Below are 26,992 nucleotides of genomic sequence, written 5' to 3'. Positions count from 1 at the left end.
TGACAAGTTGTGTCCGTCCCCCTATCGTATACAGTATCTCTACGGACTTTATAACTGTCTCGTACATTACTAGTCACACTATAGTTTACTGGTCACACTATAGTTTACTGGTCACACTATAGTTTACCGGTCACACTTGTCACACGCGATGCAATCCTAAGCTTCCATACAACGCCGATATACGCTAAGATTCGGTCAAAGCAAGACGGGGTTGGTGGAAGACCTTTCAAGAAATTGATTTGACATAAGGTTATGTTTATTACGGCGTTTACTGACATTTGTTGCTCGTTTTGTTGTTAAAACGGGAAATAAACAATTAATAGATTTACAAGTGATTTATAACGAAAAATCCATTGAATATTGCAACACTACGATTCAAATTAGTATTGTGTACGTAGGACAAGTGCACAAGTTGGCCTGGGAATGTAGTAATGCACATGTTGTGTAGGTGCGCCCGGTGTGTTCATACGTTTAGTGGTGCACGGACATTATAATATCTATAGACACTATGGATATTCTGCTAATCATCAGCTTTAGATTTTTAAATAAGAAAAAGAAACAACAATAATTTCATTCATTTTATATTATTTATTAGATAATAAAATAATATTTGATGAAACAAAATTTACACAGTTGAAGCAATACATTTTATCAAATTGTACACAAGTTTACAAAAAAAAAAAATTTTAATTTTTTTAAATGTTAAGTATAAAATTGTTAGTGACATTTTTAAAATATCCTTCTAAAAAGTCCTCATTCAGTATTTCACTGATAACTTCCAATAAATGTTGTGGAATTTTATAAATTACTTCCAACAAATGTCCCAGTATTTGCAGATCACCCAACGAATAGTGTATTTCATCAATCACTCGACCTGATGAACAAATGACCTGGTAATTTGCAGACCAACAACTTACAACAAATATGTAGCGGTATTTTATAGATCACTTGTAGTGATACACTGGTAGTTTATCAATCGCTGATAACAAATTAACATGACAAGGTATTTTACAGAACTCTCACAATAAGCAGTGTTATTTCATTAATCACTAACAACAAATGACATGGGATAGCAGTCTAAGTTCTTAAGGTTCACAACGGCAACTGTTTGAGTGGCGGCAAACGAAGGTACGCAGACTAAACGCACTTTCTGTCCCTCAGAACCTATAATCAAAAAACATTCGCATCATTTTCAATGTCATATAATTGTCAACAAATTTAATTGAGTAATATAATTTTATGAAACAATATCATATCAAAAAACTTCTTTAAAAAAAGTTCAAAAGTAGACATAAACATTGGGAGACATAGGGCTCATAATGTGCGCCTAAATCCAGGCGACCAAAGTGGTTCAGTAGCATGTGTACTAAATTGAGTTGAATTGTGAACTGCCGGGCTCTTTTTAGAGTGTCGGTGACCAGAGCGGTTCAGTGGTATGAGTCTTCGTTGGAACCGGAAAGTCGCCGGTACGGTATCAAACAACCGTATAGACCTACACAACCCGAGTGGCTCAGTGAAAAATTGAGCAGTAAGCTAGCAGGCCCCTTTTTTGAGATAAGGCTCATACTGAGAACCTTGACACGGACGACTGAAGTAACTCAATAGCAGGTGTACTAAATTGAGCGGTTAACTTTCTGAGCCCTTTTTGTAGACACACACTCCTTGTTTCGTCCACATTAAAACATCAAATATAAATATAAAAGTAGGCACACACTTGTGATGTTTTGAATATCCACAAAAATAAACGATAAATAATAAACGAACGTGCTCAAAAAAATTTTTTGTTTAGACAACGACGGAAGATTTATTGACAGACAGGCCTGGAGTAAACAGATTCCCACGGGAAAGGAGAGACCGGAGGGACAGTCGAGTTTTGAACTTGGGTGCGTTGACAGCCCCGAGAAATGGATACAAATCAGAAGTGTTGTTTGAAATTACAGTTAATTATTGAATTCAAATGGTATTAGAGAATATTGCGGAATATTGAATTAAAGTGAAAGATTATTGATCCGGTGTTTGTGTGAAGTGAAAGTGGTTCGACTCAGTGGGAAAACAATTAATAATAATGACAATAATAATAATTGGATAATTTGTAGAGCGCCGTTTTGTAAAAACCCACCTCAGGGGCGCCAGGTGTTGTGCAATCGCGATTGTGTTATAAAGTTGTGTTGATTTAAACGTGATTTCGTATACAGTTCGAACTAGATTGCTTGTCTTAAAAACATGAAAATAATAAAATAATGATTGCGTTTTTAAAACAGAGTGAATGTACTTAAAGGCAGGAAGTGTTTAATCGGGCTAAGTTATTGATTTGGCGAGATGGCATTCTATCCACGGAGGCCGAAAACTAGAGAATCAAATAGATTATTAACTGTGGGTTCGAATCCTAACAGATTAGGGAGGTACAATTTTATTTACAGGAATATTTAATTACCCTTTTATATGCGTAGGGAGGAGGTCGAAAATTAAAGTGATTTAGCTATATAGTGTAACCAGGTAAGCTTCACGCTGAGAATGAGAGGTGCCTAACTGGGTGAGTTTTTTATATTATTTATTAAATTTCAGAGGACCTTTTTAAAAGACGGATACAACCGAGGTACAGGAACTAAGTTTACGACACCTGCCGCCCAAATAATGTTATCATTAACAGGGATGTGCTAGGCGAACCGTCAATCAGCTGTGAGCGAGAGACGAGTCAACGACCTTTTCATATATAGGACAAGGCGCGGTGTACAGTCAGTCAAAGGGGAAGTTTTGCTAGCGTATGCCGTCCCAAATTGAAAGCGATCGGATGCAACCAGACGGAACAAAATGAAAACTTTTCTTCTGTTATTTGACTTTCTAATTTAATACTTTTCATCTATTGTTTGACTTTCTAAGTTACGAATTGGGATGCACAAAAACAAATCTAAAGTCAAAAGAGGGAGATGGTAATCTCCGAAATAAAACTACCAACCGAACAACTTTTCTCAACAGGTACCTTTCGAGAGGTAGGCAGCCTCTTTAAATTAAATGCAAAAATCAAACCAATTATCCGTTTATACCTACCTGAGAGGATAGGTATTCAGTAGGAGTTACCCATACCTAATACACGAGGATGCTAGTAACCTCATAAAATAATTACTAGAACCGAATATTAAAATACAGACAGTCCTCATCCTAAATTTGGCATTTCGAGTAGACCTTACATATATCTCACATGATAATTGGCTGAATGGGTAGGCACACAACCTATCGTTAAAAAGCGGGCTAAATGTCGACAAGATCGTCGTGTGTTATCTATGTATTGACCTAGAAAGGGATGTAAATCCCCGACGGCGTGGGAGTTACAACGTTTTCTGGAGGTGGCACGTAACTTAGGACCTTGCGTGTCACATTTTCGCGACTAGATTCGTGACAAGGGATGTCATGGTTTTCCCCTTCTACACTCAGTAAAGTAGATTTTCCTGGAGGTGTTTGAGATTGAGGCAATTCTGAAATTGGTGATGAGACCTGGTTTTCTTTATTCTGGCGTGAAGGTTGCCGATTTGGAACAAGGGGAGACCCGGCCGGTTGTGATATCCAGACACGCAGATATCGATCGCCTTGCTCAAATTATCATCCATCAGTTTTGTTTGGTAAGAGGAGGAGTCAATCTTAGCTTGAAAAAAATTAATTTCCTTTCCTCTCCTTCCCCTCCCAAAATATATACATGGATGGCGCCGACAACTAACACCATAAACTTATCGTATGTATATCACATATATAAAATCTAACACTTTATTATATTCACATTACCCTACGATAGGTAGAATCGAGTAGCTAGTGGGGGGGGAGCAGGCGACTTAGAAGATAAGGTTTATAAAATGGTTTTAAAACACAGCGGTAATGGATTCAACTCACTCTATCTCAAAAGAACCAAGGGATACCACACATACATAAATAACTAGGTTCCTAAACCGAGAAACAAAAAACCAACACAACGTTCGGTGAAGCCTTTTTATACTGAACCGTCACGTGAAATGAGTACGTTCAAGGTCGTACGTCACGTAGACAAACTAGGATGTACACTCTTGAAGGGGTGTGTAATAAAGAAAAGACGGCAGGGAGGACCTTCCCTCCCCGGATATATATATAACCAAAGCCTTATGGAAAAGTTACCTACGGGACTTAAGGAAAATTATCGTAGAAAGAAGAGAAGGAAAAGTTTGAAGTAAAAAGGGCAGATCATTACATCTGGTGCCGTGACCAGGAGAGATAGATTTAAAAGCTGGCTTGAGTTCATTACTGTTGTTGAGGAAAAAATGGATTTCATAAACCTTATTAATTCACACTAACAGCAAAAGAAATGGTACCTATCGTCAAAAATGATAACAGAGACATCGTACTTCAAAGGCAAAATAGAATAAACAGACAGACCCGGAAAACATTGAATTCATTGTGACGACAAAAAACATCTAAAATGTTCATAAACAACGAAGCCAAAGGATAAACAAACATCGAAATCGGATTAATTATAACACAAGAATTAGAATAACTGTAAACAATTATTGTTTATTCCAGATCTAAAAGGCAGAGAATGTTTAAGTCATAAATAACACAGACGGACAAAAAACCATCGGATCACAGCCGAGGACACAAAATAAAAACAAATCAACATGGAAATAAATAACACTCGAACATAATACAAATAACGTATTGAGATGAAACAACACTGTTTAAACAATTAACTCAGAGTTTAAAATTCGAAAATAAACAAGTGTGACATGACATATTGAATTTCTACCCATAGAGACACAAAAACACTTGAAAAAGCTGAGGGCGGGAAAAAACTCACCAGTAGAACAAGCCGATAATCACGGGAACCAAAAAATAAACAGATGCTAGGTTAGAAACGAAGAACAGGGGCGCTCAACATTTTGGAAGAATTAAAATAAAATTTAAAATAAAATAAAAAATAAATACAGAGGTATTCGAGAAACGTAAATTACCTATAGTTATTTCTAATCCCATCGACTAACACGTGGAAGCGAGATTACCCGCTGGGCTTAGAACTAAAGGGAGGCTGTGATGTTTTGAATATCCACAAAAATAAACGATAAATAATAAACGAACGTGCTCAAAAAAAATTTTTGTTTAGACAACGACGGAAGATTTATTGACAGACAGGCCTGGAGTAAACAGATTCCCACGGGAAAGGAGAGACCGGAGGGACAGTCGAGTTTTGAACTTGGGTGCGTTGACAGCCCCGAGAAATGGATACAAATCAGAAGTGTTGTTTGAAATTACAGTTAATTATTGAATTCAAATGGTATTAGAGAATATTGCGGAATATTGAATTAAAGTGAAAGATTATTGATCCGGTGTTTGTGTGAAGTGAAAGTGGTTCGACTCAGTGGGAAAACAATTAATAATAATGACAATAATAATAATTGGATAATTTGTAGAGCGCCGTTTTGTAAAAACCCACCTCAGGGGCGCCAGGTGTTGTGCAATCGCGATTGTGTTATAAAGTTGTGTTGATTTAAACGTGATTTCGTATACAGTTCGAACTAGATTGCTTGTCTTAAAAACATGAAAATAATAAAATAATGATTGCGTTTTTAAAACAGAGTGAATGTACTTAAAGGCAGGAAGTGTTTAATCGGGCTAAGTTATTGATTTGGCGAGATGGCATTCTATCCACGGAGACCGAAAACTAGAGAATCAAATAGATTATTAACTGTGGGTTCGAATCCTAACAGATTAGGGAGGTACAATTTTATTTACAGGAATATTTAATTACCCTTTTATATGCGTAGGGAGGAGGTCGAAAATTAAAGTGATTTAGCTATATAGTGTAACCAGGTAAGCTTCACGCTGAGAATGAGAGGTGCCTAACTGGGTGAGTTTTTTATATTATTTATTAAATTTCAGAGGACCTTTTTAAAAGACGGATACAACCGAGGTACAGGAACTAAGTTTACGACACCTGCCGCCCAAATAATGTTATCATTAACAGGGATGTGCTAGGCGAACCGTCAATCAGCTGTGAGCGAGAGACGAGTCAACGACCTTTTCATATATAGGACAAGGCGCGGTGTACAGTCAGTCAAAGGGGAAGTTTTGCTAGCGTATGCCGTCCCAAATTGAAAGCGATCGGATGCAACCAGACGGAACAAAAGGAAAACTTTTCTTCTGTTATTTGACTTTCTAATTTAATACTTTTCATCTATTGTTTGACTTTCTAAGTTACGAATTGGGATGCACAAAAACAAATCTAAAGTCAAAAGAGGGAGATGGTAATCTCCGAAATAAAACTACCAACCGAACAACTTTTCTCAACAGGTACCTTTCGAGAGGTAGGCAGCCTCTTTAAATTAAATGCAAAAATCAAACCAATTATCCGTTTATACCTACCTGAGAGGATAGGTATTCAGTAGGAGTTACCCATACCTAATACACGAGGATGCTAGTAACCTCATAAAATAATTACTAGAACCGAATATTAAAATACAGACAGTCCTCATCCTAAATTTGGCATTTCGAGTAGACCTTACATATATCTCACATGATAATTGGCTGAATGGGTAGGCACACAACCTATCGTTAAAAAGCGGGCTAAATGTCGACAAGATCGTCGTGTGTTATCTATGTATTGACCTAGAAAGGGATGTAAATCCCCGACGGCGTGGGAGTTACAACGTTTTCTGGAGGTGGCACGTAACTTAGGACCTTGCGTGTCACATTTTCGCGACTAGATTCGTGACAAGGGATGTCATGGTTTTCCCCTTCTACACTCAGTAAAGTAGATTTTCCTGGAGGTGTTTGAGATTGGGGCAATTCTGAAATTGGTGATGAGACCTGGTTTTCTTTATTCTGGCGTGAAGGTTGCCGATTTGGAACAAGGGGAGACCCGGCCGGTTGTGATATCCAGACACGCAGATATCGATCGCCTTGCTCAAATTATCATCCATCAGTTTTGTTTGGTAAGAGGAGGAGTCAATCTTAGCTTGAAAAAAATTCATTTCCTTTCCTCTCCTTCCCCTCCCAAAATATATACATGGATGGCGCCGACAACTAACACCATAAACTTATCGTATGTATATCACATATATAAAATCTAACACTTTATTATATTCACATTACCCTACGATAGGTAGAATCGAGTAGCTAGTGGGGGGGGAGCAGGCGACTTAGAAGATAAGGTTTATAAAATGGTTTTAAAACACAGCGGTAATGGATTCAACTCACTCTATCTCAAAAGAACCAAGGAATACCACACATACATAAATAACTAGGTTCCTAAACCGAGAAACAAAAAACCAACACAACGTTCGGTGAAGCCTTTTTATACTGAACCGTCACGTGAAATGAGTACGTTCAAGGTCGTACGTCACGTAGACAAACTAGGATGTACACTCTTGAAGGGGTGTGTAATAAAGAAAAGACGGCAGGGAGGACCTTCCCTCCCCGGATATATATGTGGGGGCAAGAACTGTCTGCCAGCCTAAAATAATATTTTAATACGGAAACACTGTTTCACGGATGGCAACCCGACGTGAAACAGAGCTCGCTGCCAATTCATTACCGACGAGCATTCCTGTTTCTCTGATCTACCTTGGCGGTCGACATTTCTTGATTCCTACTAAATCCTTCTGATATTCAAATCGTGTAATAGTGTAACGTGTTTGCAATAAACTTAAATTATCAATTACATCTGTTTCACTTTATCACAACCTACACTATACACATTTATTGGCCGTTATACAGGTAAGTATAACACACGCACTACACGCTAGCCAAATTGGTGACCCATCGACTCAGAACAATATACCGACTTTAGTATTTTAAAATCATTTTGCAACATTCCGTCACGGCCAAGGATCAGAAAAGAGAAACAGCAATCCCGGGCAAGATCAGTAAGTAAAATCCAATTCATATATCTCTTACAAATCAATTTTTTAATATAAATGCTAGTAAATGTCCCGGTAATTTAAGGAAATATACACGTGGTATAGTTCCCATCAATACCCTATTTTGTCAATCAATCCCTAGCTTGAAATGTTTTACTATTTTTATGAAAATTAAGTGCGTGTTAAAATTAATTTCAGTGAGAACGATCCTGAAATCAGGCTGTCAACAACGTGGCTAACCATGGCATCATAATCTTGCGATGAATTACAACCTACCCACTACAACGGCAGCATCTACTCCCCGGACAAGGAAGATGACGCAACAATCCACGTGGACAACCTGCAGTTGAACAAGCCAACCTACCCACATATCTCAATCAAGTAACCTATATCACGATTTCTTATTGCCATTTCGCAAAACAATGAATTGTTCAGCATACCTACATAATCGTGTTTTAGATATACATTATTGTAGTGATATTAAGGTTATTGTCCAATAATTGCCAAACCTTACTTTGAGGTAATTTAACATCATACTATTTTGTAATAACAAATTTAAATTATTATTGCACTATATAATAATAGCGCCATATTTGCATATCGGTATTTCACAATAACTTACGTGACGCGGTTTGCGTCTTCACTAAAATACAATACAAACGCGAACTCGCTAATAACTTGCTAAGATATCCGGTAGATGGAATAGATTCTTACACAGTATTCTCTAGTTTTTTTTTGGATTTTTTATGTCTTGCATAACGTATTACGTAACATATTATTGGAAATGACCTCATCGGAAGAAACAAACATACCTTCATCGTTTCAAGAACCTGTAACAATTTCTCAAGATAAGTTGAACAATATGGAAGACCAACGCGCAGCACATTCGGAAGCAGATGTACATCATGTATTTTACCTACAAAAACAAATACTAAAGCTGCCCCTTCAAATGGAACAAATCAAACCAGTCATCAATCAGCCGTCATCAATTAGAGAGAAACACAAGCAATAACCCGCGCATCTTCATCGCGCGAAGGACAATATTCCCGGCTCTGCTCATGGACTCCATCGGGACATCATTGTAGCGCCCAGGTCCCGGGAATCATCCCTGGCCAGCCTACATCGGATCTGAACGCCCTGGTTCCAGCAATCTGACCAGCGCTTCATCCATACATCGCGACCACAACGAGGACACGCAACATCCTCACTGGTCCAAACAACTCCCGCTCAATCGCCTGCAAGGTCCACTGTACCTTCGGCCTTTACGTCAGCACTGGCGTACTTGAAGAACCACGTTCTTCCCCAGTGCCTGATCATCATCGAGTCCGGTCACCAGCGCCCGGCGTCGACACACTGACCCGCGCTTGACCAACAAACCGCAAAGCAAACCATCGCGCGCACCCGGAGAATTCTATATCTGTCACATCATCTCTCAGCACGACTACCGCTTATCACCCACAAGCAATAACCAGTTTAAAAGCATCTTTCATGGCGAGTGGTGAGCAAAACTGGATGGAAACCCTCCCACTTATATTACCAGCCTGAGATCTACTGTTCGTGAGGAATTGAAATGTTCGCCAGCCGAACTAACTAATGGAAGAACTCTAAGACTCCCTCGCGATAATCATACATCTGTTCCAGACCCACCTGAATCAAAGACAACTACAAGATCAGGTCGTCAAGTCCATTTTCCAATAATATACGGTACATACTAATGCACAAAAGACACAACTTTTTAACATATAAATTTTCTGTAACTCATGATAGAAACAATGATTAAGAATCTACTCTTGCTATCGATTTAAAGATTGAATTCCATATACCAACAATTATATTCTCTAAATTAATGTTACATACATAATATTTAAGCGTTCAAGTTCTTGATGAAAACCTGACCTTTATATTATAATTACTTTGCAAATTACTACGTTTTTTATCATTTTATAAAAAACCTTATTACGGTGAATACTTTCATCCTTTAAAACCATGAAGTAATACCATGTAATCGCACAAAGTTACCTAGCTAACTTTTCACTTACCATATTATAGTGCAAACTCATATACATATATTTTCTAGGATAATTATCCATTTCGCTATATGCGACAACTTTTGTATAAATCTTGTTTAGAAATAACTTACCACTATATGTGATGACTATGTTATAAATATAAATACTTTTAACCATGCTACATCAAATATTCCCAATTATGCATCTGATGTAACATGTCGTTGAGAGCTATATGTATTATTATTAATTTTTTTACAGAATTGAACCATTGTCATTTGTTCGTAAGAAAACATAGCCTTTTGATAATATTATCTATACAAACACATTCTACGAACATATGACAGTTGTTTTTTGTTATATTTTTAGTTATCTTGTAATCTCAAAGATAAACATTTAGAGTTATGTACTCACAGCCATGCTATTGCTAAATGTACTTTTACAAAAACATTTAAATATGTATTTTTTTCCTTTTTTTACACTTTTCTCATTTACAAAAACATTTAAATATGTATTTTTTTCTTTTTTTACACCTTTTTTCCATAACACGGATATAAATAATTTTATAATATAGTGACATTAATCGTCGTTTCCTTTTGTTCAAAGATTGAAGAAACACTTATGTTCATACTTTATACATTGATATCATGTTCCTATATTATAAGACAAATTTGTAGTTATTTAAATATGTAATAAATAATATTTAGAATAATCAACTTTAAAATAACTCAATAATTGACAACTCATGCTCCGAACACTGTTTGTAGACGCATTATTAAAAATATATACAAATGGAAATAGATTCCTACTTTTATTTTATAATTAACTTATGCTTAATTTCATAATATGCTCCGACAACACTGTTCGTAGATGCATTACCATATAAAAAGGTTTAGATAAGTTAAATAATAACCACTTGTGTCAAATGTTGTAATACCATTTATTGTTTTCAAACATTAAAGTATTAAATGCACTCTGTTTGCAACTTTTGGTTTTGAAAATAAATACAAAACATACAATTGTCGATGCAGTAAATGCTCCAATTATAAATATAAAATTTTGTCGATGCAGTAAATGCTCCAATTATAAATGTAAAATTTTGTCGATGCAGTAAATGCTCCAAGAAAAACATACAGTTCGTAGATGCAGTACATGCTCCGAACATGTAATTATATCAACACATTTTTAAAAAAGGATTTAACTTTCAAATAATGTTATTATTAGGAATTTGTTCATGACTATGCGTTCACAAACATATAAATGTATTGTTCATAAAGTAACTTCACCATTTAAGAGATATCTTTCTGAACGCATAGGCTTATGTTATTTTGCGATGACGTCACACACCGAATTTGTTTATATTATGTAACCGACGTCATGCAAATTTTGTGATATGTATATATTTTTTCTAGAACCCCTAATTTTTTCTTTTATGTATCGTTGACACTGGGGGGAAGGTATGTGGGGGCAAGAACTGTCTGCCAGCCTAAAATAATATTTTAATACGGAAACACTGTTTCACGGATGGCAACCCGACGTGAAACAGAGCTCGCTGCCAATTCATTACCGACGAGCATTCCTGTTTCTCTGATCTACCTTGGCGGTCGACATTTCTTGATTCCTACTAAATCCTTCTGATATTCAAATCGTGTAATAGTGTAACGTGTTTGCAATAAACTTAAATTATCAATTACATCTGTTTCACTTTATCACAACCTACACTATACACATTTATTGGCCGTTATACAGGTAAGTATAACACACGCATAACACACTAGCCAAATATATATAACCAAAGCCTTATGGAAAAGTTACCTACGGGACTTAAGGAAAATTATCGTAGAAAGAAGAGAAGGAAAAGTTTGAAGTAAAAAGGGCAGATCATTACACACTCACTGTGTCATCCACATTCAAACATGCAAATATTTTAATACATTTTTAGGCACACTCTCCTTGGTTTATACTCATTCAAACATCAAATCATAAATAAATATGTAAATGTTCAAAATCTTAAATCTCCAAAAATTTTTCACCAATAGGGAATTCTCGTGCATTTTGTAAATAATTTATTTCAATAAAGATAATTATTTTATTATGTACCTCTTTTTTTTCTTTTTTTTTAAATGCATTTTCAATTTTTTGTAGTTGTTTTAAAAATTGCGTTCTATTTCGGCTCTGAAAACGGTCATGAGCCATTTTGACCGCTACGTCACACCTTTGCCGCCGCCGACGCCATCGGTATGCAGGATCTACTCAGGCCGGTCAACAGTGACGTCATCGTTCGCCCTTGAACGCTTGATCAATCACCGGGCGTTTTTAGCTTCATTGAAATATTTCGTTCGCGCCTGTTTTTAAAGTCATTATAACTTTAATAAATGATTTTTGAAAATTATAAAAACTATGTATTCTTGTGTCTGAAGTGCTTCTACATGTGAATAATTAATAATAAGTGATTTTTTGGTATGAAGAGAATTCCCTATTGTTTTGAAATTTTGACACAACATTGCATTTGAATACACATGTATTTTTATACACTATGGATGTCACATGTTACAGAGAAAAAAAAATCTACAGGGTTTTCCAATAAGAGGTGTTATTTTGAATAGCCCGCTATTTCGGTAGATGTTACTTTTGAAGCTGTCATTTTTTGACATTTGACAAGTAGAAACTACGCCATTAATAAAAATGGAACGATACACGCTTCAACAACGCATTGAAATTATTAACATTCACTTGAGTGAATAAAATGGGCCTCATCTTGAGTGATGAGGCCCATTTCCACCTCGGTGGCTTCGTCAACAAGCAAAATTGTCGCATCTGGGGCTTGGAAAACCCAAGAGTTATTGTTGAAAAGCCTCTCTATCCTCAACGTGTGACTGTTTGGTGCGGTTTATGGTCCGGCGGAGTCATTGGACCTTACTTTTTCGAAAATGAGGCTGGAGCAACAGTTACGGTGAATGGATTGCGCTATCGAGAGATGATTATTATTTTTTATGGCCGGAATTGGATGGTATTAATCTGGACGTTTACTTTAAACAAGACGGCGCTATGTGCCACACAAGCAACAAAACCATTGATCTTTTACGATTGAATATCAAAATAACACCTCTTATTGGAAAACCCTGTATCTGTTGGACAAACATGGTATTTTAGAAGAACAGCGCCATCTGTTGGACGTTAAAGTAATATGCGCTTTTCTTTCTCTATCTGCACAGATATTCTGAGTCACAGCAACGCGTGGCGGGGTACAGGTAGTAATTAAATATATATTGTAATACCTTCATGCAGCTTAGTGCTGAACGCCTCTGTATTACCGGCGAAGAACACATCTGGGCAGTTTTCCAGCACAAAGGGGTCAGCTCCGTCAGACGGGGTGCACGGCAGCGTGTCGGGGGCCGTGGGTGCTATGTGCCCCCAGGACAGCGTAGCCTGCAGCGCCTCCATGGATGAGGACAGCTCCGAGTAGCGGAGGATGTCGGCCACGGGCTGACCAGAGCTTCCGTAGATTATTCGACCTTGAAAAGGCAAAACTATGTATTATGGCAAAGAAGTCAACTCAACCTAAATAAAATGCTGTTTGAAAAATTGGAATGATCACAAACTTTTTCTGTATAAAATCACCTCTAGGGTGAACAATACGTAATCCATTCATAATTAAATGAAAAACAAACAACAAAATTATCATAACTTACCACCGATATCACACTCATAGGGATTGGGGACTCCATTGAAAGATTTCATTTCAACTGCTTTTGGAAACATACCTGGAATTAAAAAATTTGTTGATGTTGTAGCTGAAAATATAATTTTTTTCTAACATTTTTTTCAGTTTGGAGATAGTGCGCTTCTTAGTAATAACAACTTTTTCTATTACTGGCGTCATTTAATAAAAAATAACAATGGAGCTATAATAATATCATTTTAACTGTCTTAGTCTCAGAGTGCCGATCTGTCACAGCATACTTCTATCATCTATATATCATTATAAATGACAATGACACAGTGAAAAATTTCATCTTCATTAGAGAAACCTTTTATCAACCAGATAAATTAATTTGTGAAAAATTATTTGAGTTTTGTAAGATGAAAAATGGCCGAAGCCAATAGGGTAAAACTCACAATAGTGCATTGGATTCTGCGGCAGCATTATGTTGGTGGGGTCATACTCCCCGGGCATGAGGTCCACGTCGATGCTCTGGCACAGCTCCCCGAGCACAGTGTCCAACTTCTGCAGCGCACACAGCGAGTCGAAGCCGGCGCCCGCAAAGCCCGTGCTCACCGTATTGATGATGGAGCCGCCGCTGGTGTCCGCTGGGACACCGCTTATGGAATTTCCTAAAGAAATAGTAAATCCATTATTTAACCAATGAAAGTACCCTCCACACAGCATCCCAAATATGATATAGACTGTGAGGGAAATTATTTTGCTCAGAGCCTCTTGTGTGGAGTTTATGTGAAAAAAAAATTAATGTGTGTAATTGGATGCAAGTTTCCACCATTCTTTGACTAATGTCAAACTCTCATCTCTCTCTCTCATTGTGTTCCCTTTCCCTCTCCTTTACTCGGGGGTTACTTACCTGAGACTTCAAAGCAAATATTAATACATAAGAATATAGCGTTGTGGTACCAGCAATGATGAGCCGCACCACTTTAGAGACCCCCTGCCTCTGCTGGCAGCCGCCCACCATTCCCGTCAGCCAGTCCACAAACAGCTGGATGGGGAAACAGTTGTCCTTAATGGAGGACAGATTCAGACCAGAGACTATCACAATAAACCTGGAATCACAAATTAATGTGTTAAAGTTAGTTATTTTACAACTAGTAGTTCTGTTAACGGTAGACCTCATGTCCAAAAAAGCATGTTTCTAATATTTTCTTTCATTTCATAAATTAAATCCAAAATATCCTCTGAAATCATAATTTGTAAGTAGGTAATTAAATACCTACCTACATAATCATAAGCGATATGTTTCATGTAACATTTTTGATTTCATTTTAAGGAATTATACAATTTCGTCACTATCTTAATGACGGTGACCGGGTATGTCATCAAAATGACAATTCAACACACCTACAAAAAGTGATATAAAGTCATGAAAAGTGATAAAACAAAAACTAGGTTTAATAGTTACTTATGTAACCTATTTAACCTAGTTTTTGTTTCATCACATTTAATGACTCTATATCACTTTTTAAAGGTGTGTTGAATTTTCATTTTGATGAAATATCATGGAACCCTCAATGACAATTCTTTTTTTCAAACTTTCTTCAGGCAGGTGGGTACCATAATATTGAAAAAATGCAAAAAAGAAAGTCCAAATAAACACGAAGATTTCACATTTGAAAAAAGAATCTTTGGTGAATTATTGAAACGACCACCATCTTGAAAAAGAACAATGAAATGCAAAACAGTCGAGTTAATACAGGACTTCGCTATGCTTGGTCAAATAATGTATCGGACACGAGAACTGTTTATAATTACTAGGAGATAATAGTAACCTATAAAAATTTATAATAACCCGCTGTCGCAGTTTGAAAACTTCAAAGGTTCTTTTTGAGAATAACAGAAGGCGTCACTTCCGTTTACAACAATCCTAAGTGTACTGTCATTAAAATAATATGTAATACTATCAGATGGAGAACATTATTATAACCCTTACAGACCCAGTTAATACGAATGTGAAATACGTCACTCAATGATAGGCCAGAGTTTTAAAGAGTATATCGAAATAGTTGCATTGAACGCCTGGATCCCTAGAACCGCCTCTGATCACAGCTATGAAAATGGATGAAATAATATGATGCCTAGCATGCCTGCATCTCTCAAACGTTTTTTGGAACTTTCGTGTGTATTTCACACCTAAGAAGGGCATTGCATTCGGTATAAAATAAAATAAATTACCTGTCTTCCTCATAGGAAAGTGGACTTTTCTGCGGGTGACAGTCTGCCCAACAAACATCTTTGATTTTGAATGTTCCATCTCCGTCTTCATAACCTATTCAACCATAAAAACATTAAGAAAAGGGTTTACCACGTAAATGAAAATATTCAAATCATCGCACATCATTGTAATAATACACTCTCACACTACAGGCACTATACGCGCGAATATACCGTGCCCTCAGCGCTACGCGTACATGTTATTTTTTTATTTTAATGTAAATAAAATTTAATAATGTTATTAATAAGTTCTGTAGGCATTTTAGTTTTTATTATTGTGACAGCTGTTTCAGCATTCATGGCCGTTATCAAACTGTAGATAGGCCACGTTGAGACGACTTATTTATATGATTCTATTTACCCCCGCCCAATTTCAATATTGTAATGACGACTAAAATGATTTATTAAAGTACTTGTGACAATAGATTACAATTTTCAGTAATAAATCATTTTAGACATCATAAAAATTGGAATTAGGCAGGGGTAAATAGAATCATATAAATAAGTTGTTTTAACTTTTCTCACTCCTTAAAGCAGAATGTTGATATTTCCTGATGAAACTTTGAACACTTGACTTTCAAAATAAGAGGAAAATTACTGACTACACCTGATTTTGAAAAGGGAATTTCTGGGGACTTTAGCTAGTAGAATATAAAGTTACCAAATATGAATAAAGTGTTTAATGTACAAGACTGAAACTAGAAAGAAAATGAACAGTAATAAAAATAATATTAAGGTAATAAATAGCACAAAAATAAAAATGGGTACATTTATGAAGAATTAAAGTGCAAATACATACATTTATCATATTTTAGCTTTACAAATACATCCCAATTAACAAATATAATAATAAGAAGCTAGCTCCGTTGTAACCTTTTCTTCATTCAGAAAGAGAGGTTACAAGGAAGCTTTCCGTGTAGCTGAGTATCACGACTCATTTTATTAAGAGCATGAGCCACGGTACCAGCTTAATATTTTCAAGCAATGTTAATACTGTGCGCGCCCGATATGACTCGCCCGTTACGGCTCCCCGATACGGCTCCCAGCGTAAGCGTATGAATGATTGTACAACCCTAGGTACCGGAACGCTGTCTCATATCAACAATGCCTTCCGCACAATGTTTTGTCTCCCCAGATACTGCAGCGCTTCCCGTATGTTCACGGAGGGGCGAGTTCCCGGATATGCAGCCCTTATTAAATCCAGGGTGTCAGGAATGAGGGAAAGGATAAGATGGAAGCCCGCCTCACTCCATCCTCCAGCATTAACGCACACTGGAGAAAAATACTAGCACCTAATATTGTCACGGCTCCCTAAAGGCTTCAACTTTCTATTATGTATTCTATTAATTTTATCATTTTATTCTATTTTATTTTCAATTTATTCTGTTTTTTTTCTTTGTTTTCTGTTCTATTTTTTTGTTTTTGATCATATATTTTTTTGTATCTCTATACGGAATGTTTGGGACTGCACTAACCCCCCCACATACTGGAATAAACACTTCCTATTTTATTGTCCGGGTTAAATCTTCCCCATAGGAAAAACTAAACCCTTCCACACACTTTTCCACAAATGATCATCTAGTCAATCAATATTATGCAAGTGCATTATATAAGCAAAATAAATACAAAACAATACAAGAACAACATGTCAACTCACCAGAGATTAAATGGGAAAATAATTCACCGACTCCAGATATTTTCATATCAGAGGGTTCGGCTCGGTAGAACTTCTAACAGGGTCTATAAATCCTACTGATCCCTCAACATAAATATTTAAAAAATCTTTCGTTATCCTACATGTATTCAAAATGACCGACTTTTGCATCTTTATATATAAATTTTTTGATAGATCTAATACGCCTAAATTTTTAATGAGAGAGCTAGGTATAATGCCAGTAGCCGAAATAACGAATGGTAATATTTTATATATTATTATTATCATACCACCAGAAAAATAAGATGCCCGGTAGTTAGTAAGTGTAGGTCCGTACGTCAGACTGTCAGAAGCCGTTAACGTGTCTCTGAGTATGTAATAACAATGAATACATAAATAATTTTAATGGCGTTATTTGTCTAAGTGAGTAACTGTTCAATTAGGCAATGGTACAGTTTACCGGGAGTCGTAAGATACAGCTTTTCAAAAAGAGCTACCTCGTTTGTGAAAGACTCATCTCTATTTCCGTGGCAGAACCATAACTTGGTGGTTTTTTATTGATGAAAATGACCGTTGATGCTGTAAATGAATTTAAACATAAAGCAGAATGGGTGGAATTAATGGACACAAAACAATATTGATTACATGTGGCAACATGAAACATAGTGCATGATTCCATAGCAAACAAATATTATTTGTAGAACTTACTGGTAGTTCCTGTCCAGTTGAAAAGTTCAATTCATGTTGGCATGAAAAGTATCAACACAGTTACATAATAATATTATTAAAATCATATTTTAGAGAGATATAAAAAAAATATCTAGTTGCCTGCTTAAATATAAATATCCCCTTAATAACATGTTTTAAATTTTACACAACTGATGAACAACTATTAATGAATGGTAAATCAGGTGTGTAAAATTTTAAACGCGTTTATTAGTAAGGCCTAGCAGGGTGTAACAGCATGTACCTGGAGGATTTTAACCAGCGATTCCTAAGCATATTTGGAGTTAAAAACGTAGATGATGTTTATTTTCAATTAAAAAAAAAATTCTATCACGCATCCCCACTGGGTAGTTGGGTACAGCCTGGCGGGGAACGATACGAAGCACGGTAACTGATGAGACAGAGTGCATATCACGGGATCCTTTGCGACGTGTAGCTGTGTTATCAGTGACGACTTCCTGGGAATGTGCTGTTACACCCTGTATTATGTAGGTACTATGGAAATTTTTCTTGTGATTAATAATAATAATTAATTGATCGGGTAGTAGCTGAGTGGGCAAAGGTGTAGGGTTCTCACTGCGGCGTCGGGGGTTCAATCCTCTATTAGCTAGCCCTCCATCATTGAACAAGCAACATTTTCCACTTGTAATGATAATAGTTGGAGGAAATCAAAATCCTATTACCAAAACCTCCTAAATCACAAGGCAGGGACACTCATTCAAAGCAGTCTCCTAACTTGTATAAGATTCTGCAAAAATTTTCGTTTTAAATTTTTTATTCAATTTATTCTTATTTATTAAAACATTTTTAAATGTTTTAGTTAATTTAAAAAAATACGTTCAAGTTAGGAGGTTGATTTGATTGAGTGTCCCGGCATTGTGATCTATGAGGTTTTCCTATTACCCAGAAACTTGGGAATGATTATCTCCCTTTTGTAAGAGAAATAAAGAAATACTTCTAAAAATGGAATGGAGTATTACCTAAAACAGCACACACAACGCCAGTTACTAATTTATGGACGTTTATGACATCGCCAACCAATCGAATCCTTTGTAATTCATCCTCAAGAATTAGTTTATCAGTATCACTCACAAAGTTTTTCCTGAAATGTAAAAACAAAAGTGTTATATTTTTTACATATTTATTTTGTTGAAGTTGGAATTCAAAGACATTATAGTATATCGTCAAGATCATGGATGGCCAACCTTTTCAGCAGCCGGGCCAGATTTTAGAAATGAGATTTCCTAACAGGCCGTACAACAAAATTTCTTTTATTATTCAAAGCAAACAAGAAATATATTGTTTTTTTTAGAAGATATAACAAAAATAAGAATCAAACATATTATAAGATTAGAGTTAGGCAATACAAAAAAGAATAATAAAAAATAAACAAAATATAATAAATTTTAGTGAGACGTCTGATTTTGTTTGTGAGAACCAAGTGCATAAATTATGATTTAAGATTTTCACGGCCAAAAGTATTTTTGTTATTTGTTTTTAGGGTGTTATGCCGTGTTGCGCTAACTCCTTCTTTAGCCAACGTTTTTCGGACAACGTTACAATTAACTGTAACGTTGTCCGAACAACAATGTTACAGTTTACAATGTGATTCACAAAAAAATTTCAAAGATAATGTAAAAACTTGGATCAAAAATAAGAATAGGGCCTTCACCGGTGCATTCACCCAAATTCGCAGTTATTAAAGCCACCACATTATTGAGCGAATACATCTACAAGTATAGGTATAATCAAAGGTATTAGGAAATAACACGAAAAATTCTGCCTCAACACAGGCTAGCCTAGTGAGGCGGTATTTGAGAAACCTCAACTAACAGCATTTTTATTTTCTTTTTACCTTCATCATATTATGTTTGTATTTTTCTGTTAATTTTATAACCTTAAAAATAAAAGTTACAAATCAATGTACACCATAATATGTATTTATAGTTGTAATGTGTAAACTTTCCTAAATAAAGATATTATTATTATTATTACAGACAAGCTGATTGTCACAGCTTTGTGGGACGACCCATATCTTATATTGTATTAAATGTAATTATATTCAATTTAATAAATAATTTTTTTTATTAAATATTCTGATAGTATTATTGTCCTAGCGTCTGGACGATGTAGGCCCTCTGATTGGTCAAATTAAAATTGTCTGTTTCGGGTAAATTCAGCTAACTTGAACATTAAGACACGATTTCATACTAAAATAGGATCGCCTCATAATAATACGAGATTTCTTCAAAAGCATCGTTTCTGCTCATATAATTTTTGGATAATATCGAAGAAAATATGGGTGAAATGCAGATCACGCCAAACTCTGGGAATTGAATAAAAATGCACTTTCTAGATGAGAAAAGTGTGTAGAAATTCATTAAAAAAAGAATTAAGGCGCGGAAGAATAAATTGAGGGAGATACAGCCGATCAAAGTTTAATAAAATTGCACTTCGCGATCTGAGGGTAAAATTCGGTTTATGGAAGTATAACCGAAATTGAACTTGATTTAGACTAATTTAGGGCTGGGGAATCCGAATCTGAAAGAATTAGGCGGGGGTCGGCACTATTAACTGAGTTATAGGGTTTTGAAACTTCGTACGCGATACATAGAAACCATGTTTTATTTATCAATTATGACTTGAAAATCAAATTAACAACTATGTATTTACTTTTGAAATTTCAGTAGTGCCAACCAAAAAAAGAAAAGTGTTGCCATATAATAATATTTTTTTACAAAATAGGTTAGGTTTTTAGTTTGGGTTAGAGTAGGCAGAAGAACATGGGAAAAAGGTATTAGAATTAAATCACAAACCAGTCTATACAAACCTAGCGTAGCCCACAAACTACTTGAAAACTGGGATATAACTCTAAAGGGGACGCGAGTGGGCGTTATTAAAGGGGCAATTTTGTGTAACAGGAAATAACATGGAAAAAAGGTATTAGTATTAAATCACAAACCGTCTATACAAACCTAGCGTAGCCCACAAACTACTTGAAAACTGGGATAAAACTCTAAAGGGGACGCGAGTGGGCGTTATTAAAGGGTCATTTTTTTGTTATAGAAAATCACAGTTAGGTTAGGTTATATATATACATAAATTAAGTATTTACAAGATTTTAAATAATAAACTACCAATCTGGCAAATGATATTTAATTTTCAGAATTTTCCATGCATTGATATTATTATATGGCAACACATTTTATTTTTTGGATGGCACTGCTGAAATTTCAAAAGTATTAAAAGTTTTTAATTTGATTTTCGTGACAAAATATGGCGGCGGACTGTCATAATGTGGTAATAATATCAGATCACGAAGTGCAATTTATTAAACTTTGATCGGCTGTATCTCCCTCAATTTATTCTTCCGCGCCTTAATTCTTTTTTTAATGAATTTCTACACACTTTTCTCATCTAGAAAGTGCATTTTTATTCAATTCCCAGAGTTTGGCGTGATCTGCATTCCTCCCGAAAATATGTTTTAGAAAGTTCATAATCCATTAGATTAATTACATTACAGTGAAAATTATCCACAGTTACGTGATTATGTTTGACGTTTATAAAAAAATCACGCGTTCCTTCAATGGCCGATACGCACGGCTATAGATTAGATGGCCGACAGAGCGCACCTCTGGCAGTAAAAAAACGAACCAAATGAATGGCGCGAATATTTAAATATGCAGCTCACAATATTTGACTACTTACGATTAACAAGCGTTTAATAAGAAGATTTCTTCTGGAAGCTTATCACTTTGTCATGGCATTTTTCATTATTATTTATATATTTTTTGTTTATTAATTATATCTGATTTTGTATTGACATGTTTTCTAATTTCTAAAATTTCAAAATTATTTATTTGCGATGCTTTATATCCTGAATGAAGTATTTTAAGACCTGAATTTTTTTATCGAAAGTGTGATCATTATTCAAAAGATGATTTGCACACTCAGATTCACTATTTCCATTTAGAGCCCTGCGATATTCTTTAGTTCTGACTTCAAAATTTCTATTGGTTCTACCTTTGTAAAAGAAATTACAATCATCCCCGTTGAGTTTTTAAACTCCTGATTTTTTTGTTTGAATTTTGCTATCTTTATTATTAAGAATATATTTCTTCATTGTTATTAGTGTAAAACGCCAGTTGAATAGTACCAGGATTGTTTTTATATATAATTTTAGAAGTATCGTTATCCACAAACAGAATTCTACGCCATTGTTTATTTCTATCTTTAGAAAGACCGTTTGAAGAGAATATGTTTAATTTTTTTTATTTAGTATTTCAACTATCAATTTATTAGAACAACCGTTATTAAATGCTATTTGTCTTATGGATATATTGTTTTATGGTTATATGCTATTTGTTTTTTTCAGGTCTTAAAATACTTCACTACAAATAATTTTGAAATTTTAGAAACGAGGAAACATGTTTGTATAAAAGCAGATATAATTAACAAGAATTTTTTTATAAACTCTCTTTTAAATATTTTCCCACTCAACTGGTCTTTCCCGTCTAACGATATTGTAATTCCTAATTATTATAAACCCAGCCTACTCTTACCCCTCCCCCCTCCTTCCACTTCTTCTTTCCCAATTGCAATCTATATTTAATTTTTGACTTCGGTGTATACACAATAAAATGTAAACATTATATTTATTTATTTATTGGACAATTTGCATAGCGCCGCTTTTGTGAGATATCACCTCAGGGGCGCTATATTGTAATAATCTACCTTTATATATAGATTTTTACTCTCCTGATGATGTTGTATATATAATCTAACTTTAAACTTTATTAGATACAGTAACAGTTGTAGGTAAAGAATTACCACCAGTTGGAGTAAAATTAACACCTTTTAATTAAACCGACTGCTAATCTCATCGCACAATTACCCTCCTTTTATTCATAAACCCGGGTACAATTAATCAATATGTAATAATCTATTATTTAAGTCAACTTTGTTATAACTATCTTTAATTGTGACAAACTAAACGATATTGATTCAACTTATAGACATTGACGGTTGTAACACATATTTAAGCACTGCAAGTCTCCTATGTGTTAATTATATTAGGTACGATAACAGTTAATATCAGTTGTAGACATGTAGTCAATAATAGTGTTTCATTTGAAATAATCCATCACAAATACGTAAAATTTCATTTATTCAAACAACTGTCATTCTTATTATGCGTAAATTTAGCATGTTATTATTAATTAACTCCTTCCTGTTCCGTGTTTTAACAATATATATACTCACCCTCTCTTTGTGAATGTCCTAATATCTATCTATTAAATGTAACTGTTGTTAATATCCCTTAAAATGGGCGAAGCCCAACTAAGAGCCGCCCGCAGGGTATATATTATTATTGTTGTCCGAAACGTTGGCTAAAGGAGTTAGCGCAACATGGCATGACACCCCAAAAACAAATAAAAAAATAAAGTGCATCAATGTTGATAACAATTGATGTTGTTGCTACATGCAAACACTTTTTCTAATGCTCATCAGTGATTCGTGTTCTCATTTAAGATTTAATATGCCGAGTACCGGGAAAAATAGATGATGAAAAGATATGCTATTCTGTGCATTATAAAAATAAGCATTAAAGTTGTTTTTTGTATGTTCAATGCTCTTGCCAAATACGTATTTCGCATTGAAAGACCTAAACAGGCGGGAGTGAATACGGATACGCAAAATTCGAATATTTTGCATCTCTTTGGATACTGAGTACAAGATAACATCTACGTAAACTGTTCCTGGTATATGCATACACAATTCATAGACATCTGAGCATTGAGGATGTATTTATGTAATGTCTTGCTCCGTGGCCGTACGTCGCATTGTGTGTTAAACGCAGTGAGTCTAAAAGGACGCTGTTGGTGGTATCTTTTTTTTATTTTTTATATAGCTTAAATACATTAAATACATAAATATTTACATTTCCCGGTTACAAAGACAGACCGAGTTACTGACAATATTTGAAAATCTCCTACTACCACCACAGTTAGCAAAAAAACGTTGCTTGTGTTGTGATGGAGAACTTAGCCAGCCAAGGAATTGAACACACAACGCCTGGGTGGGACCCAAACGCGATGTCAACTCAGCTGCCAATCGGTCACACACAACGGTTACACAGCGTGTAAACATACACAGCCTAATTCATAAATGCAGTATCAATTTTAAGGACTAGAAAAATAAGTTCAAAGCTTTTTTATTCTAAAATCTAGAACATAAGGGGTGAGGAGCATCAGAAACAAGTATGAAGGGACCGCACCTAGCACCGGGTGCCATGTCGAAGCGATGGGTCCCCCGACTTAAATAAAGCAAGAAAAAGAATATCAGATAATACCTTTGCGGTTCTGGTAACAGTTGCAGTTCTTCAGAAAGTTGTTTTAATATGCTGGGCTTCAGTTCTTGGTGTTTGAACAGCGTACCAATAATAACGCATGTTTCTTCCTTTTCTTCTTTTAGCTCAAACAGCTTCCTAATAGGGTACTTATCACCCCATTTCAATTTTACTTTCTTCAGAAGAATTTGGCGCATTGTGCCCAGGCGGGCCGCGTAAATGTGTGCATATTGCTTAGAGAAATCTTTAGATACGTTTGAAAAACGAACGGAGAGATTCTTATAATCACAAACTTCTCTCTCAGGGTCGTTTTCTGTAGAAAATTCATCGAATGTTTCCATCTTGACAGCGCTATCTGGTATGATCATTTTTATCTGATAAACACGACTATTTAAAAAAGAACTGTATTATAACCAACGACTATCTAAATCAACGACTACAAATTAAGTCTATCAAATCAACGTTCAACGTTTTATGTATGGTGAAATAATATAAATATTATGTTGATTAACATTGCACCTATAAACGCGATAATCGGTTGTCAGCTGTCAAACAAAGGCGCCAAAACCGCCAAAGTGAAAATACAAAATAAAACAAAAAAATGTGATTTGTGATGCGCTGCGCAAAAACTTCATTTCCCCCAGTGAGGCACAAAATTTCCCCATAAATTCCCTAGACTGTTGTACGACCGAAAACATTCAAATACCCCCTAGTTTATTATGTAAATATAAGATACAAATGATCATGTAAAGACATGTTTGCTTAAAATTATGTATTATCGAGATAATTTATTATCATTTTTTTTCAGACCCAATGACCCATATTCAGAAATAGTTTTGACAAAATTATTTGCACGGTATATCAGTGAATCAACCTCGTTGTAACAGTCAACAATTATATGAAGATTTGCCTAAACTAAAATATCTTTTTGTAATTGCTCACTATAGCCGTGAAATCGCGATTGCCATGGTCGTTATAACCAAGCTACTGTATTTGTAAAGGGCCGTTTTTGTTAAAAATCTTTTCAAGTGTGCTGCACTGTATTAAATTCGGTGTGTATTGTTAATGTATGAATGTAGAAATAATTTAATAAAGTCAGTGCAAAATAAACATGTTTTTTTCCGAAAGGTTTTGCCATTCCAGTAGAATGCCAAAATTACTTAGGGATATGAAAAATTATGTTGTCCTTGGTTTTTTCTCCCCATATGTAGGGAAATTTCTACAAACATAACATCACTGATATTATACCTCCTACGAAACGGCCATATTTTGACAGACCTGGCAAAACAAAGTAACAAAAGGCCAAAACTACAGGCCAGTTTGAACTTATAAACCTCAGATTCATGCAATTTTGCAATCAATAGGTAATTGAACTCTGTAAGAAATCCGAAATCGCTTACGAACATACCTAGCGTATTTACAACATATTAAAATGGTCAACAAATGTTCTGTTCCGGGCTGTAAGGGAAACTATACAAACGAGCTAAAAGTTCACACATTCGGTTTTCCTAAGAATGAAGAATTAAGAAGTAAATGGATTCACGCAATACAACGCCGTGACTTCATACCATCCAAATATTCCACGGTGAGCGACAATATTTATGTTTATTTAATAAAAATGTTGTTCGTATAACATAACCTAAAAATATTTGATTCCATCATGGACCTAACAGCCCTGGGACAGAGCATTAGTGAAATTTTCTATGAATATCATTGAAGCCAAATCTTAATGGTAAGGTGAAATTGCCTGACAGCCATCTTGTATGCCTAACTTTTGAACGATTTGTATGCAAAGTGGTGCATAATGAACTATTATTATTTTGTTTTTGTGTTGTTAAAGCAGTTATAACGGCTTATTATTTCTGGGGTATTTGATGAGATAAGGACAAGAAAAGTCATTAAAAAAATAAAGTAGGTTTTGGAATTTTCCATACATCTTCCCCTCACCCCGTGGTTTTAAATTTTTGTCGAATTGCTCCTTCCGTGCTCACCCTAGGTTTGGCTTCAATGCCATCCATGTAAAATCGCACTCATGCTCTGTCCAGGGCAGTCCAGGGTTTCTTAGGTCCATGAAAAAATAAACAGTTGGACAATAGTGCTTCTTAAAAATTGGTTTTATTTTTCCTTTTAGCTGCATTGGGTTGCCATTTAAACAATTATTTATTTATTTATTTATTTATTTATTTACGGACAAATAGTCCATTAACAACATATTAATTACACGAATAAGTTTTATAAACAGAGATGACAGTGAAAGGAGAGCATATATAAATGAGGAGCGAAGACAATAACAATGACAATAATAATATAAAAGTAAGAATGGGAGATAATAATAAGTCAAAGCATGAAGATGGTTCAAAGGGCATTAGAAATTAGACATTGCGTATTGACTGTCGAAAGTCATTTAGGCATATACCACAAAATTCAATGCTTTGACTTGAC

General features: G+C 35.3%; 1 protein-coding gene across 2 annotated transcripts; it reads right to left on the bottom strand.

Moving 5' to 3' along the window:
- Positions 1-633: 633 nt before the first annotated feature.
- Positions 634-25,147, bottom strand: LOC149422812 (DNA polymerase delta subunit 2-like). Of its 2 annotated transcripts, none has more exons than XM_089633976.1 (8): positions 24,554-25,147; positions 19,182-19,303; positions 15,783-15,876; positions 14,508-14,656; positions 14,000-14,215; positions 13,573-13,644; positions 13,159-13,410; positions 634-1,164 (listed from the first exon to the last, which is right to left on the bottom strand). In XM_089633976.1, the coding sequence occupies exons 1-8, from the start codon at positions 24,916-24,918 to the stop codon at positions 1,043-1,045; spliced, it is 1,392 nt and encodes a 463-aa protein (XP_089490102.1). In that variant the 5' UTR covers positions 24,919-25,147; the 3' UTR covers positions 634-1,042. The 2 variants fall into 2 exon arrangements, with proteins under 2 accessions (XP_089490102.1, XP_089490104.1); XM_089633978.1 differs by having other exon boundaries at positions 13,159-13,395.
- Between the last annotated feature and the right edge of the window lie 1,845 nt (positions 25,148-26,992).

This window comes from Hesperophylax consimilis, chromosome 7 (genome assembly GCF_061612785.1).
Source record: "Hesperophylax consimilis isolate HC1 chromosome 7, BYU_Hcon_1.0, whole genome shotgun sequence".
Classification (NCBI taxonomy): Eukaryota; Metazoa; Arthropoda; class Insecta; order Trichoptera; family Limnephilidae; genus Hesperophylax; species Hesperophylax consimilis.
Note: the sequence above shows the minus strand (reverse complement) of the source record. Positions and strands in the feature narration are given on the sequence as shown.